The sequence below is a fragment of the Myotis yumanensis genome, unplaced genomic scaffold, assembly GCF_028538775.1.
Source record: "Myotis yumanensis isolate MYYU_CA2020_CCGP unplaced genomic scaffold, mMyoYum1.0.hap1 SCAF_16, whole genome shotgun sequence".
Lineage (NCBI taxonomy): Eukaryota > Metazoa > Chordata > Mammalia > Chiroptera > Vespertilionidae > Myotis > Myotis yumanensis.
Genome location: NW_027223767.1, coordinates 37598260 through 37609055, shown reverse-complemented (window position 1 = coordinate 37609055; position 10796 = coordinate 37598260). Strand labels below are relative to the sequence as shown.

At 58.9% G+C, this 10796-nt stretch overlaps 2 protein-coding genes across 3 annotated transcripts; one reads left to right on the top strand and one right to left on the bottom strand.

The window, feature by feature from the left end:
* Positions 1-561: 561 nt before the first annotated feature.
* On the bottom strand, positions 562-1044 carry HSPB9 (heat shock protein family B (small) member 9). The gene has a single exon (XM_070394830.1). The coding sequence runs from the start codon at positions 1042-1044 to the stop codon at positions 562-564; it is 483 nt and encodes a 160-aa protein (XP_070250931.1).
* Positions 1045-2299: 1255 nt separating this feature from the next.
* On the top strand, positions 2300-10371 carry KAT2A (lysine acetyltransferase 2A). 2 transcript variants are annotated; one of them, XM_070393939.1, is made up of 18 exons: positions 2300-2653; positions 2798-2921; positions 3262-3407; positions 3515-3604; positions 3881-4062; positions 4144-4335; positions 5227-5333; positions 5538-5648; positions 5738-5874; positions 5965-6173; positions 6368-6494; positions 8051-8161; positions 8589-8732; positions 8958-9072; positions 9163-9199; positions 9279-9342; positions 9479-9563; positions 9670-10371. In XM_070393939.1, the coding sequence occupies exons 1-18, from the start codon at positions 2315-2317 to the stop codon at positions 9861-9863; spliced, it is 2514 nt and encodes an 837-aa protein (XP_070250040.1). In that variant the 5' UTR covers positions 2300-2314; the 3' UTR covers positions 9864-10371. The 2 variants fall into 2 exon arrangements, with proteins under 2 accessions (XP_070250040.1, XP_070250039.1); XM_070393938.1 differs by having other exon boundaries at positions 5735-5874.
* The last annotated feature ends 425 nt before the right edge of the window (positions 10372-10796 follow it).

The window sequence follows — 10796 nt, the reverse complement described above, 5'->3', positions numbered from 1 at the left end:
GGTGATTGTGCAGCCCAGATTTGAAAATATTTAGTATCAAAACAACATACACACAAAAAAAACACACAAAAGAAAACAAACAAAAATAGTTGGTCTCTGAAACACCAGAAACAAGCTCTTTGGGGTTTGAGGTTAATCTGTATCAGGACCGAGGGACTGGGTCCTCTAGCCTCTTCCCTGAAGAGGAACACCAATGACCTGGAACTTTGGACTGATTGTAAGGCCCAGACAAGAGCCTCACACCAGGTCCAAGCCATCCGGTCCCTGGTCTCTAGTAGGCCCCCTGCTGGTCCTGGAACTAGGGGACGCTTGGGTCCTGCTGGCTCTCTGCTGCCCCCTGCTGGCGCTGCTGCTCTCAGCCCCCAACGGCTATCGGTCCAAACAGCCGGGCTGAGTCGGACCACACCGCACCCCCCATCTCCCAGCTTCTCCCAGCACCACCACTTTGAGGGGCCTTTCTGGCCTTCCCCTACCTTCATCGGACCTCCACCTCTGACCCCAACCCCAAGAAGAGACCACGGACACTAAGGCTGCTGCTCACTATGGCGGTTGTTTATTGGGTCAGGCTAAGTTGGAACCCTTAGAGCGGTGACTCTTGAGTTTCGAGGAGTGTCCTGTTTGGGCTTCAGCGGAAGGCAGCGCCCCGCACTGGCCTCGGATATACAGCTGGCCCGAGGGTGTTAAGCAGCAGGTCATGCCGGCGGGATCCAGGTTCGGTGGCAGTAGCATTTGGCGGCGCATCTTCTGCGCCATGCGGTAGCCGCTCCCATCTGAGCCGTAGCGCTCCTTTTGCCGCTGGCCCGTCACCGTCAGGCACTGGCCGTCCACTTGCACCACCAGCTCCTCCGGGTTGAAGCCCTGGGCATCCATCTTCATTTTGAAACCGTTCTCCACGTGGACATTGCTCCGCACAGCTGACACATCGTCCCCGAGCCGCTGCACCGGCAGCGTGGCCACCTGGTTCTTCTGCCCAGTGCGGGCTGTGCTGGGAGACCGGGACACCACCTGGCTCCCCTGGGGGAGACCGCTACCGACCCGCTGCATCCGAGTGACCAACTGCTGTCCGAGGGCACGAGGCTCTGAGTCTAGCGGAGGCTCTGAGTGTAGTGCTCGGCGCTCGCGCAGGGGCGGGATCCAAGAGCGGAGGGTCCTCCTGCGCCCCACCCAGCTCCGCTCCTGCTCAGCAGCTCTGCTCTGTTCAGCGGGACGCCCTTCCCTTCTGCAGAGTCAGAGTTCAGGGTCAGCCGTGCACTTCCTACCTCCGCGGTCAGGTTGTCATTCGCCCTGGCACGCCCGCTGCTGCTTTTATCCTGGATCCTTTCTTGGGCCCCTCCCCACCTCCGTCAGAGGGTCCAACTGGATATGATGAAGGAGGCCGGAACCATTACCAATGGACCCATTATCAGCGCAGGGTGGAGATGACATCGAGCCATCGGGACACCCCCTTCCCAGACTGGAGTGTGAACACAGGGTAATCCATTTTCCATTTTCGGAACGTCCTTTCTCTGACGAGGCACAATCCTGTGACACACTGGAGATTGGGAGGTGGACACATCTTTCTGGCTTCCTCCATCCATCCTGGGCCTACTGTGCTGCAGGTGTGGGCTGGGCTCAGGGGCCACAACGATTAAGATGCGGTCCCCAAGGTTCGCAGGATGTTGAAGGAGAGCCGTTCCCAAACACAGGGGAAAACTCCCGCCCTCCTCGGCCTCTACTTTGTCCCCACCGTGGCAGCCTTGTCGTGGCCGCGACCGTGCCTCTGGTACTCATCACTTTTATAATAAACCCTTTTTATGGAAGTATAACGGACATACAGAAAAGTGCACAAAAGGGTAGTTGAATGATCCCAACAGGTCAAGAAATAGAACTGCTGCTGCTTAATCTCCGTAGCTGACGTTTGTCTCCGGAGACATGTGGGACAGGGACAGGGTAGGGGTGGGAGGGGGATGTGCGGGCAGCCAACTCGACCTCAGTCCCCGGGCCTGCACTTCACCTGCGGGGCTTGGGAGGAGGGCAGAGCCCCCAAGTCCCCCCACCAGAACCCCAAGAGGACAGCGATCTTGACCGCCCTGGAAGCCTTCAAGAGAGAGGAACAGTGAGAAGGAATCCATCTGGGGTGCTGGTTCGGCCTCACTTGGCTGTCTGGGACCAAGAGACAGGATAGAAAAGTCTGGAAGGTGGAGGCGAAGGGAGCAGCGGTGGAAGACTACAACTCCCATCAAGCTCTGGGTCCGGGACGCCTGCGTACTGCGCGCCCGTTGCCCATGCGGCCCTAGGGCAGGGAGCGCCGCGCCGCTCCGCTGCGGGGGAGGCCATGGCGGAACCTTCCCAGGCCTCGACCCCGGCCCCGGCCGCGCAGCCCCGGCCCCTTCAGTCCCCCGCCCCCGCCCCCACCCCGACTCCCACTCCCAGCCCGGCTTCGGCGCCGACTCCGGCTCCCACTCCGGCACCTGCCCCCGCTCCAGCTGCAGCCCCAGCCGGGAGCGCTGGGACGGGGGGGCCCGGGGTAGGAAGTGGGGGTACCGGGAGCGGGGGGGATCCGGCTCGACCTGGCCTGAGCCAGCAGCAGCGCGCCAGCCAGAGGAAGGCGCAAGTCCGGGGACTGCCGCGCGCCAAGAAGCTTGAGAAGCTAGGGGTCTTCTCGGCTTGCAAGGTGGGGGCGGGGCCTGGGGCGGGGGCGGGGTTTGGGACATCCTAGGGCTCGGGTGGCAATGGAAGCGAAGCTCTGGCCGGGGAGAGGCTCCTCGTTCGTCCCTGGGATACACACAGGCTTTTTGACGGATCCTTCTGCCTCCAGGCCAATGAAACCTGCAAGTGTAACGGCTGGAAGAACCCCAAGCCCCCCACCGCACCCCGCATGGACCTGCAGCAGCCAGCTGCCAACCTGAGTGAGCTGTGCCGCAGCTGTGAGCACCCCTTGGGTAAGGCAGGCAGTGCCCTTGGAGCTGGGGCGGGGGAGAAGCAGGTCCTGGCTCCTGCTTGGGCAGGGTGGCTTAAGTGCCACAGAGCTTCATCTTTTAAAAACCGAGGGTGCCTTCTAAGGAGGGATTGGGTGGGGAGGGTGTATGCCCCAAAGGAGGAGAAAGGAAATCTGCCAATACAGAAATACAAGGGGCCACCCAGGGGCTGACACAGGAATAGTCAGTGTCGTTTCCGGTCAGAGAGGGACCGGGGTGTATCTTGGCTGGTGATGAAGATGGGCCGGACGTCCTGTTGATCTCTTCTGTCCATTTCCCCCAACTCTACCACCTGTCCTTGCAGCGGACCATGTGTCCCACCTGGAGAATGTGTCAGAGGAGGAGATTAACCGGCTGCTGGGGATGGTGGTGGATGTGGAGAATCTGTTCATGTCTGTTCACAAGGAGGAAGACACAGACACCAAACAGGTCTATTTCTACCTCTTCAAGGTGAGCTTTCTCCACGTGCAAGTGAGTGAGCAAAGGGGTGGAGGCCGGTGGGTCTGCAGCTCTTGATCTCTGCTGACCTCTGCCCCTCCCTCTTCCTCTACCTCCAGCTCCTTCGGAAATGCATCCTGCAGATGACCCGGCCGGTGGTGGAGGGGTCTCTGGGCAGCCCCCCATTTGAGAAGCCTAATATTGAGCAGGTGGGATGAAGAAGGGGGCGAGAGAATTGGGGGCATCTTGGAGGAGTGAGGAGACTGGGAACAGGGGAGAGGTTCCAGGAAGGGAGGATGTTTTGTGCTAACCTCAGTGTGTGCATAGGGGTCGTGGGGGGGGCATAGTGTCTCTTCACAGAGAGCCTCGGAATGAGAGGAGAGCCGTGCCCCTGCCCTCAGCAAACCCCCAGTTTTGGACAGGAAGCCCATGCTGGCTGCTCACACCTCCTTCCTGGTTTTGTCCCCCCTCCCGCCCCTTCTCAGGGTGTGCTAAACTTTGTGCAGTACAAGTTCAGTCATCTGGCTCCCCGGGAGCGGCAGACCATGTTCGAGCTCTCGAAGATGTTCTTGCTCTGCCTTAACTACTGGAAGCTTGAGACACCTGCCCAATTTCGGCAGAGGTCTCAGGCTGAGGACGTGGCTACCTACAAGGTCAATTACACCAGGTAGGCCCAGCCAGGAACAGCACGGGGAGACGCTCGTAGGCTCAGCGGTTTCCGCGCGCATCACCTCCCCACTGTCCGCAGATGGCTCTGTTACTGCCACGTGCCCCAGAGCTGCGACAGCCTCCCCCGCTACGAGACCACTCACGTCTTCGGGCGAAGCCTGCTTCGCTCCATCTTCACCGTCACCCGGCGGCAGCTGCTAGAGAAGTTTCGGGTGGAGAAGGACAAGCTGGTGCCCGAGAAAAGGACCCTCATCCTCACCCACTTCCCCAAGTAAGGCTCCTTCTGGCCTATCAGGATTGTGCCCCAAGGTCACATCCTCCCTGTTGTCCCCTTTTTTCCCAGGAAGGCTTCCTGGATTGGTCCCTCCTCTCCCTCCATAAGCCTTCTGGGATCTGGGCGTCCACCTGGCCGACTTGCCCACGGCCCAGACGCAACTTGTTAGCATTTGCCTTTTGTACTAGTCAGGGGATGGCAGATACATGGCCCGAGTGCTAACACTACCCCTGCCCGCACCCCTGGTGTCTACAGTTGGTATATGTCTTATACCAATTATTTCCCACGGGGCCTGGACACAGCCTCAGAATCCTTCCTACCACAGCACTCCAAAAAAAACCAGAGCTTATACTTGAGGCAGAACCAATTTCCACTCCTCTTCTAGTTCTTTCTGAAGGATTTTCCTCTGTTCTGCCACACCTTCCTCTCATTTTAAACCTGCTCATAGCTTTCCAGTTCAGGAAGCCTTTACTGACTAATCCAGAACCTCCAGTGTCTCTTCTGCCACCAGGTGGGAGTAAGGTGGCAGGAGGGGGTGGGTTCTGACCCCATTTTGATACTGAGGCCCAGGGTGATTTGGTGCCCGACCTGGTCACACAGTACAGAGTGGCATCCGTTCAGACCCTGCCTCCCTCTTCTGTACACGATGGCAAACTGGGCCTCTGGTCTCTGTCCTGGATTTGTCCTGTCCTCCTACCTTCAGCTGGGGTCTCCCAGGAGGCAGGGGACTGTACCTCCTCCTGGTCCGAAGGCAGAGGTTGTCTCTGTTCCTAGGCTCCCAGTTCCTGAGAAGAGGGTTGGTCTCTCTGACCCACCTCCAGCCCCCCAGTGTCTGGCCCAGGCTGCTCCCTTGGTTAGACTTGTGGGACAGACTGTACCCTCCCACAGATTCCTGTCCATGCTGGAGGAGGAGATCTACGGGGCAAACTCTCCGATCTGGGAGTCAGGCTTCACCATGCCACCCTCGGAGGGGACCCAGCTGGTGCCCCGGCCAGGTATGTGCCACAGCAGGTTTTACAAGCTCTCTGCCTGGCTGAGCTCAGCTGACCCCGCCCCCCGCTGTGGAAGAGGGGCTTCGAAGAGGAGGAGGGAAAAATGCAGGAGGGCTCAGCTGGGGGTTGGAGGGTCCGGATCCCCTTTTAGGACCCACCAACACCTTTGGAAACCCCCCCCCCCCCCGATTCTCCTGTCTCTCTCAGCTGCAGTCAGTGCAGCCGTCGTTCCCAGCGCCCCCATCTTCAGCCCCACCATGGGTGGGGGCAGCAATAGCTCCTTGAGTCTGGATTCTGGAGGTGCTGAGCCCATGCCAGGTGGGTACTTGACCGTGACACCCACCCAGCCCTCCCCCACCCCAGCCTCTCTGCCTATCCCTGGAAGACCTTCCCGGCCTCCCCAGCAGGTGAGAAGAGGAAGCTCCCAGAGAACCTGACCCTGGAGGACGCCAAGCGGCTCCGTGTGATGGGCGACATCCCCATGGAGCTGGTCAACGAGGTCATGCTCACCATCACTGACCCTGCTGCCATGCTGGGGCCCGAGGTAGGCGGCCTGGCTTGCTGGCCAGCAGGGGTGGGGAGCGGCCCTTGTGGCCCTGAGGTCCTTGCTCACTGCCCCTTTTCTGGTGCCCAGACGAGCCTCCTGTCAGCCAATGCAGCCCGGGACGAAACAGCCCGCCTGGAGGAGCGCCGCGGCATCATCGAATTCCACGTCATCGGCAACTCGCTGACACCCAAGGCCAACCGGCGGGTGTTGCTCTGGCTGGTGGGGCTGCAGAATGTCTTCTCCCATCAGCTGCCACGCATGCCCAAGGAGTATATCGCCCGCCTCGTCTTTGACCCGTGCGTCCCCAGGAGAGCCCCCATCCGGGCGCCTATCCTTGGCCTCCACACCCCTCCCTAGGCCTCTTCCTCCAGCCTCTGGTTCTTCCTCCTCAGTTCCCAGCCCTGAATACAGCTCAGCCCACCACGGCTGTGGGGACCTGAGGAGCATTGGGGGGCAGGTAGGGAGCGTGACCTGTCCCCTCTCCCCTCAGGAAGCACAAGACTCTGGCCCTGATCAAGGACGGGCGCGTCATCGGTGGGATCTGCTTCCGCATGTTCCCCACCCAGGGCTTCACGGAGATTGTCTTCTGTGCTGTCACCTCAAATGAGCAGGTCAAGGTGGGTGCCTGCCCCCAGCCGCTGCCCCATCCCACACCTGCTTCTGAGTTCAGACCAGATCAGAGCAGAGGATGTGGTGGTGCAGCCGCCCCCAACACTTCTTTTAGTGGCCAAACAGTTCCTCAGTTCCCCACAAGGTGGCGCTTGTGCTCTGATAACGGTGGAGTAAGAAAATAACCTGTCGCCCTAGCTCACTCCGCTCTGTGGTTAGAGTGTCAGCCCACGCAGCAGAGGGTCTCGCATTAGATTCCTGGTCAAGGGCACATACCTGGGTTGCGGGTTCGTTCCTGCCCCTATTCAGGGTGTGTGCGAGGGAGGCGACCAATCAATGTGTCTCTTTCACATCCATGTTTCTCTCTCCTGTCTCCCTCCCTCCCCTCTCCCTTCCACTCTCTAAAAAAATCAATGGGAAAAAATCCTCAGGATAAAAAAGAAAGAAAACACCTGTTGACAAATGGATCCTGAGAATCAGTCACACTTTTCTTTTTAATCCTCCACCCAAGGATATGTTTTTCTTAATTTGAGAGAGGGGGTCGAACCTGCATGCAACCTAGGTATGTGCCCTGACCGGGAATTGAACCCCCAACCTTTTGGTGTATGGGACGATGCTCCAACTGAGCCACCTGACCAGGGCAGAATCAGTAGCACTTTTATTTTTTATTTATATATCTATTTTTAATATATTTTTATTGATTTCAGAGAGGAAGGGAGAGAGAGATAGAAACATTAGTGATGACAGAGAATCATCGATCAGCTGCCTTGTGCACACCCCCCACTGGGGATCGAGTCCGCAACCCGGGCATGTTCCCTTGACCGGAATCGAACCTGGGACCCTTCAGTCCACAGGCCGACGCTCTAGTCACTGAGCCAAACCAATTAGGGCAGTAACGCTTTTACATGGACCTGAAATGTTGTCATCACAAGAATGTTTACATCCATCGGGGAGTTAATTTTTGTAGTAGCCCTGTGCTGGGTGATAGTCCTGGCTTCTAGCCTCTCATGATCACAACGGACCCACTAGTAGGGCCCCTGGTTCTCCTTTTTACAGACCCCAGCTCTGTGTGGTGCCTCCATGGTCCTGACACGTGTGGGAGTCAGTGTCTCTGCAGGGTTCATGTGCTGTGGCAAGCAGGGCCCTTGGTATTCCCCTTCTCGATTCTGAGGCCGGGGACCAGGAACTAGTAGCCTGTGGACAGCAGCTTCCTGACTGGGGTTGGCTCCTAGCCCTGCCGTGCCTGACAGCCTGACCTTGTACAAATTTTCTCATGTAGCTGAGTTTCGATTTTCCTTCTGTAAGTTGGCCGCAGTACCTACCTCATGACTTAACTTGAGACTTGGTCACCTGACTTAGAGCAAGTGCCTAGAAATCCAGTGTCCTTCAGTTTTCTCGTTATAACCTCCCTTCCTCTACTGGTTGCCTTTCCTACTACCTGCCTTGGATCCCCCGGTATCCCCTCCTCCTTTCAATCTGCTTCCTCCGCCCTGGGCCCTTCTGAGGTCTGTCCAGCACCAGGCCTGCCTCCTCCCCCTGGTAAGCCCTGCTCCCTCCCCTGCAGGGCTATGGGACTCACCTGATGAACCACCTGAAGGAGTATCACATCAAACACAACATCCTCTACTTCCTCACGTACGCTGACGAGTATGCCATCGGCTACTTCAAAAAGCAGGTGACCCTCGCCTCACCCCACCCCACACTTGCCGGCCACCTGGGGCAGGAGTCATTCTGTCTCGCCCCCTGGTGTGGATGGACTGGGAGTCGCTTCAGGCCCCTGTTCCATCTAATATCTGCAGGGATCTCCTTCCTGCCTTCTTTCTCCCTCCTGCCGCCCCTGTGAATAGGACTTGGAGGGCAGTAGGGTAACCGGCAGAATTGGGAGGCTCTTAGGGCTGAGGTGGAAGGGGGCTGACCTAGAATCTTTCCAGGGACAGATTGAGCTTTCAAAGTGCAGAGCACTGTGCTGGGCACTATCGGAGGGGATTCGGGAGCTGGAGAGAGGGGACATGGCATGCAGCTGCCCTTAGTGCTCCTGGGAGAGGGGCCATTAAATTGGAAAAGTGTTGCCGATGGGTGGGGTCGTGTCTCCCACTCCCTAGGGCTTCTCCAAGGATATCAAGGTGCCCAAGAGCCGCTACCTGGGTTACATCAAGGACTACGAGGGGGCGACACTGATGGAGTGTGAGCTGAACCCCCGCATCCCCTACACGGAGCTCTCCCACATCATCAAGAAGCAGAAGGAGGTTGTGTGCTTTTTGTGGAATGTGCATGTGGGGGTGAGCACGTGTGTGGGATGAGCATGTGTACCACATGTCCATGCATGAGGTAGGGCCAGGATCTTGGTTCTTGCTCCGCCTCTTGGGAAAGTTAGGAGGAGAGGCTCCTGGATTCAGGACGGGGGCCTCTGACTGGCCTGGGAGGGCCGTGGCTGGCGCTGGGATTGGCCCCTCAGACCCCTCCTTCCTCAGATCATCAAGAAGCTGATTGAGCGCAAACAGGCCCAGATCCGAAAGGTCTACCCTGGGCTCAGCTGCTTCAAGGAAGGTGTGAGGCAGATTCCTGTGGAGAGTGTCCCTGGCATTCGTAAGCGGGGCTCTGGGTGCGGGAGGGGCGCGCTGCTTGACGTGCGGACGGGCATTCTTAGGGACGTTCTCCGCACCCTCCACTTTGCAGGAGAGACGGGCTGGAAACCACTGGGGAAGGAGAAGGGGTGAGTGTTGTGTGGAGGGACAGGGTGTTGGGGGAGGCAGAGGGACCAGGAGCCTCAGACTTGACATCTATCGCCCCAGGAAGGAGCTGAAGGACCCTGACCAGCTCTACACAACCCTCAAAAACCTGCTGGCCCAGATCAAGGTGGGGAGACCAGGCTCCCTTCTGGGGGTCCCTGTGCCAGTGGCTGTGGCTTTATGACCCAGTGTGGGGTGGGCGGCTGTCATGAGCTGGGCATGGGCCACAGTGATCCTGGTCCCAGCTCAGCTCTCCTCTCTAGTCACACCCCAGTGCCTGGCCCTTCATGGAGCCTGTGAAGAAGTCGGAGGCCCCGGACTACTATGAGGTCATCCGCTTCCCCATTGGTGAGGATGCTCTGCCCGACCCCTTCCTTCCACTTCCACCGCAAATCCTGCTCCTGCCTTCACTCGGCCACACAGCCCCCTGACCTGCCCTCTGTCCGCTGCCCAGACCTGAAGACCATGACGGAGCGGCTGCGCAGCCGCTACTACGTGACCCGGAAGCTCTTCGTGGCTGACCTGCAGCGGGTCATCGCCAACTGCCGCGAGTACAACCCCCCGGACAGCGAGTACTGCCGCTGCGCCAGTGCCCTGGAGAAGTTCTTCTACTTTAAGCTCAAGGAGGGAGGGCTCATTGACAAGTAGTCCCAGCCTTGGGCCACAGCCTCGACCTTGAATGTCTCCACCTCAGGTTCTGCTCTGATCACTAGGGAGGCCCTGGTGCCCAGGTCCCTCTCAGCTCGAGACACTCCAGCCCCTGACCCTGCAGTCCTTTCTGGGCCCTTGCGCACCCCAAGCCTCAGCCCTGCCCCCCCTTCATTGTGATTGACTTTGGGAGGGGTCTCCTGGGTGTGGACTGGCGCCTCTGCAGTGGCCTGTGGCCAGAGCATACCCTGGTCCCCACAGAGCTGTGGTGTCTTATTAGAGGCCTGGCCTGGGCCTGGCCCAGGTCACTGTCTCCTCAAGGGCAGGACTGACAATTTTAGCTTGAATGAGGGGGCTCCAGGGTTTGGAAGTTCAACCCGGACTGGAGGGGCCATGCCTTGCCCTGCACTGTTGTGTTCTGTCTGTCCCCCAGGGGTGGGGGACATGGGGACCATTTGTTTCCTGGCATTAATCCCTTGGAGGGATCAATAAAGCTCTTTTTTTTTTCTCTGTGTGATTGTTTCTTCAGTAGCATCGCAGGCCTTAGCAGGCTGACCTGTTCCTGCCAGTACCTCCCGCAAGCTGGAGCCCATTAAGCTCAGGTTGTGCTGAGGACCCCTCCCCAGCAGGCCTCATGCCCGGTCCCGTGCCCCAGGGCCTGCCTGGCTGCAGCCTCCCCTTCTCCCTGCTCCCGGCTGTTCCTGGTCCGGGTGCCTGCTGGTCTGGGTGCCTGGACGGCAGGGTCCAAATCTCCCCGGGGCTGCCTTTGCCTGGGTGACACGGTCACAGCTGACTCCAGAAGGAGGAGGGGTGGGGTGGGGTGGGGGCGGACTCTGCTCTCGGGGGCAGGGTGGCCGCAGGACCCAGGTGCAAATGGTGCTTTCCTGGCAGCAGCATTTCTTCCTCAGTCTGAGGCTTGTGAGGGGCAGGGAA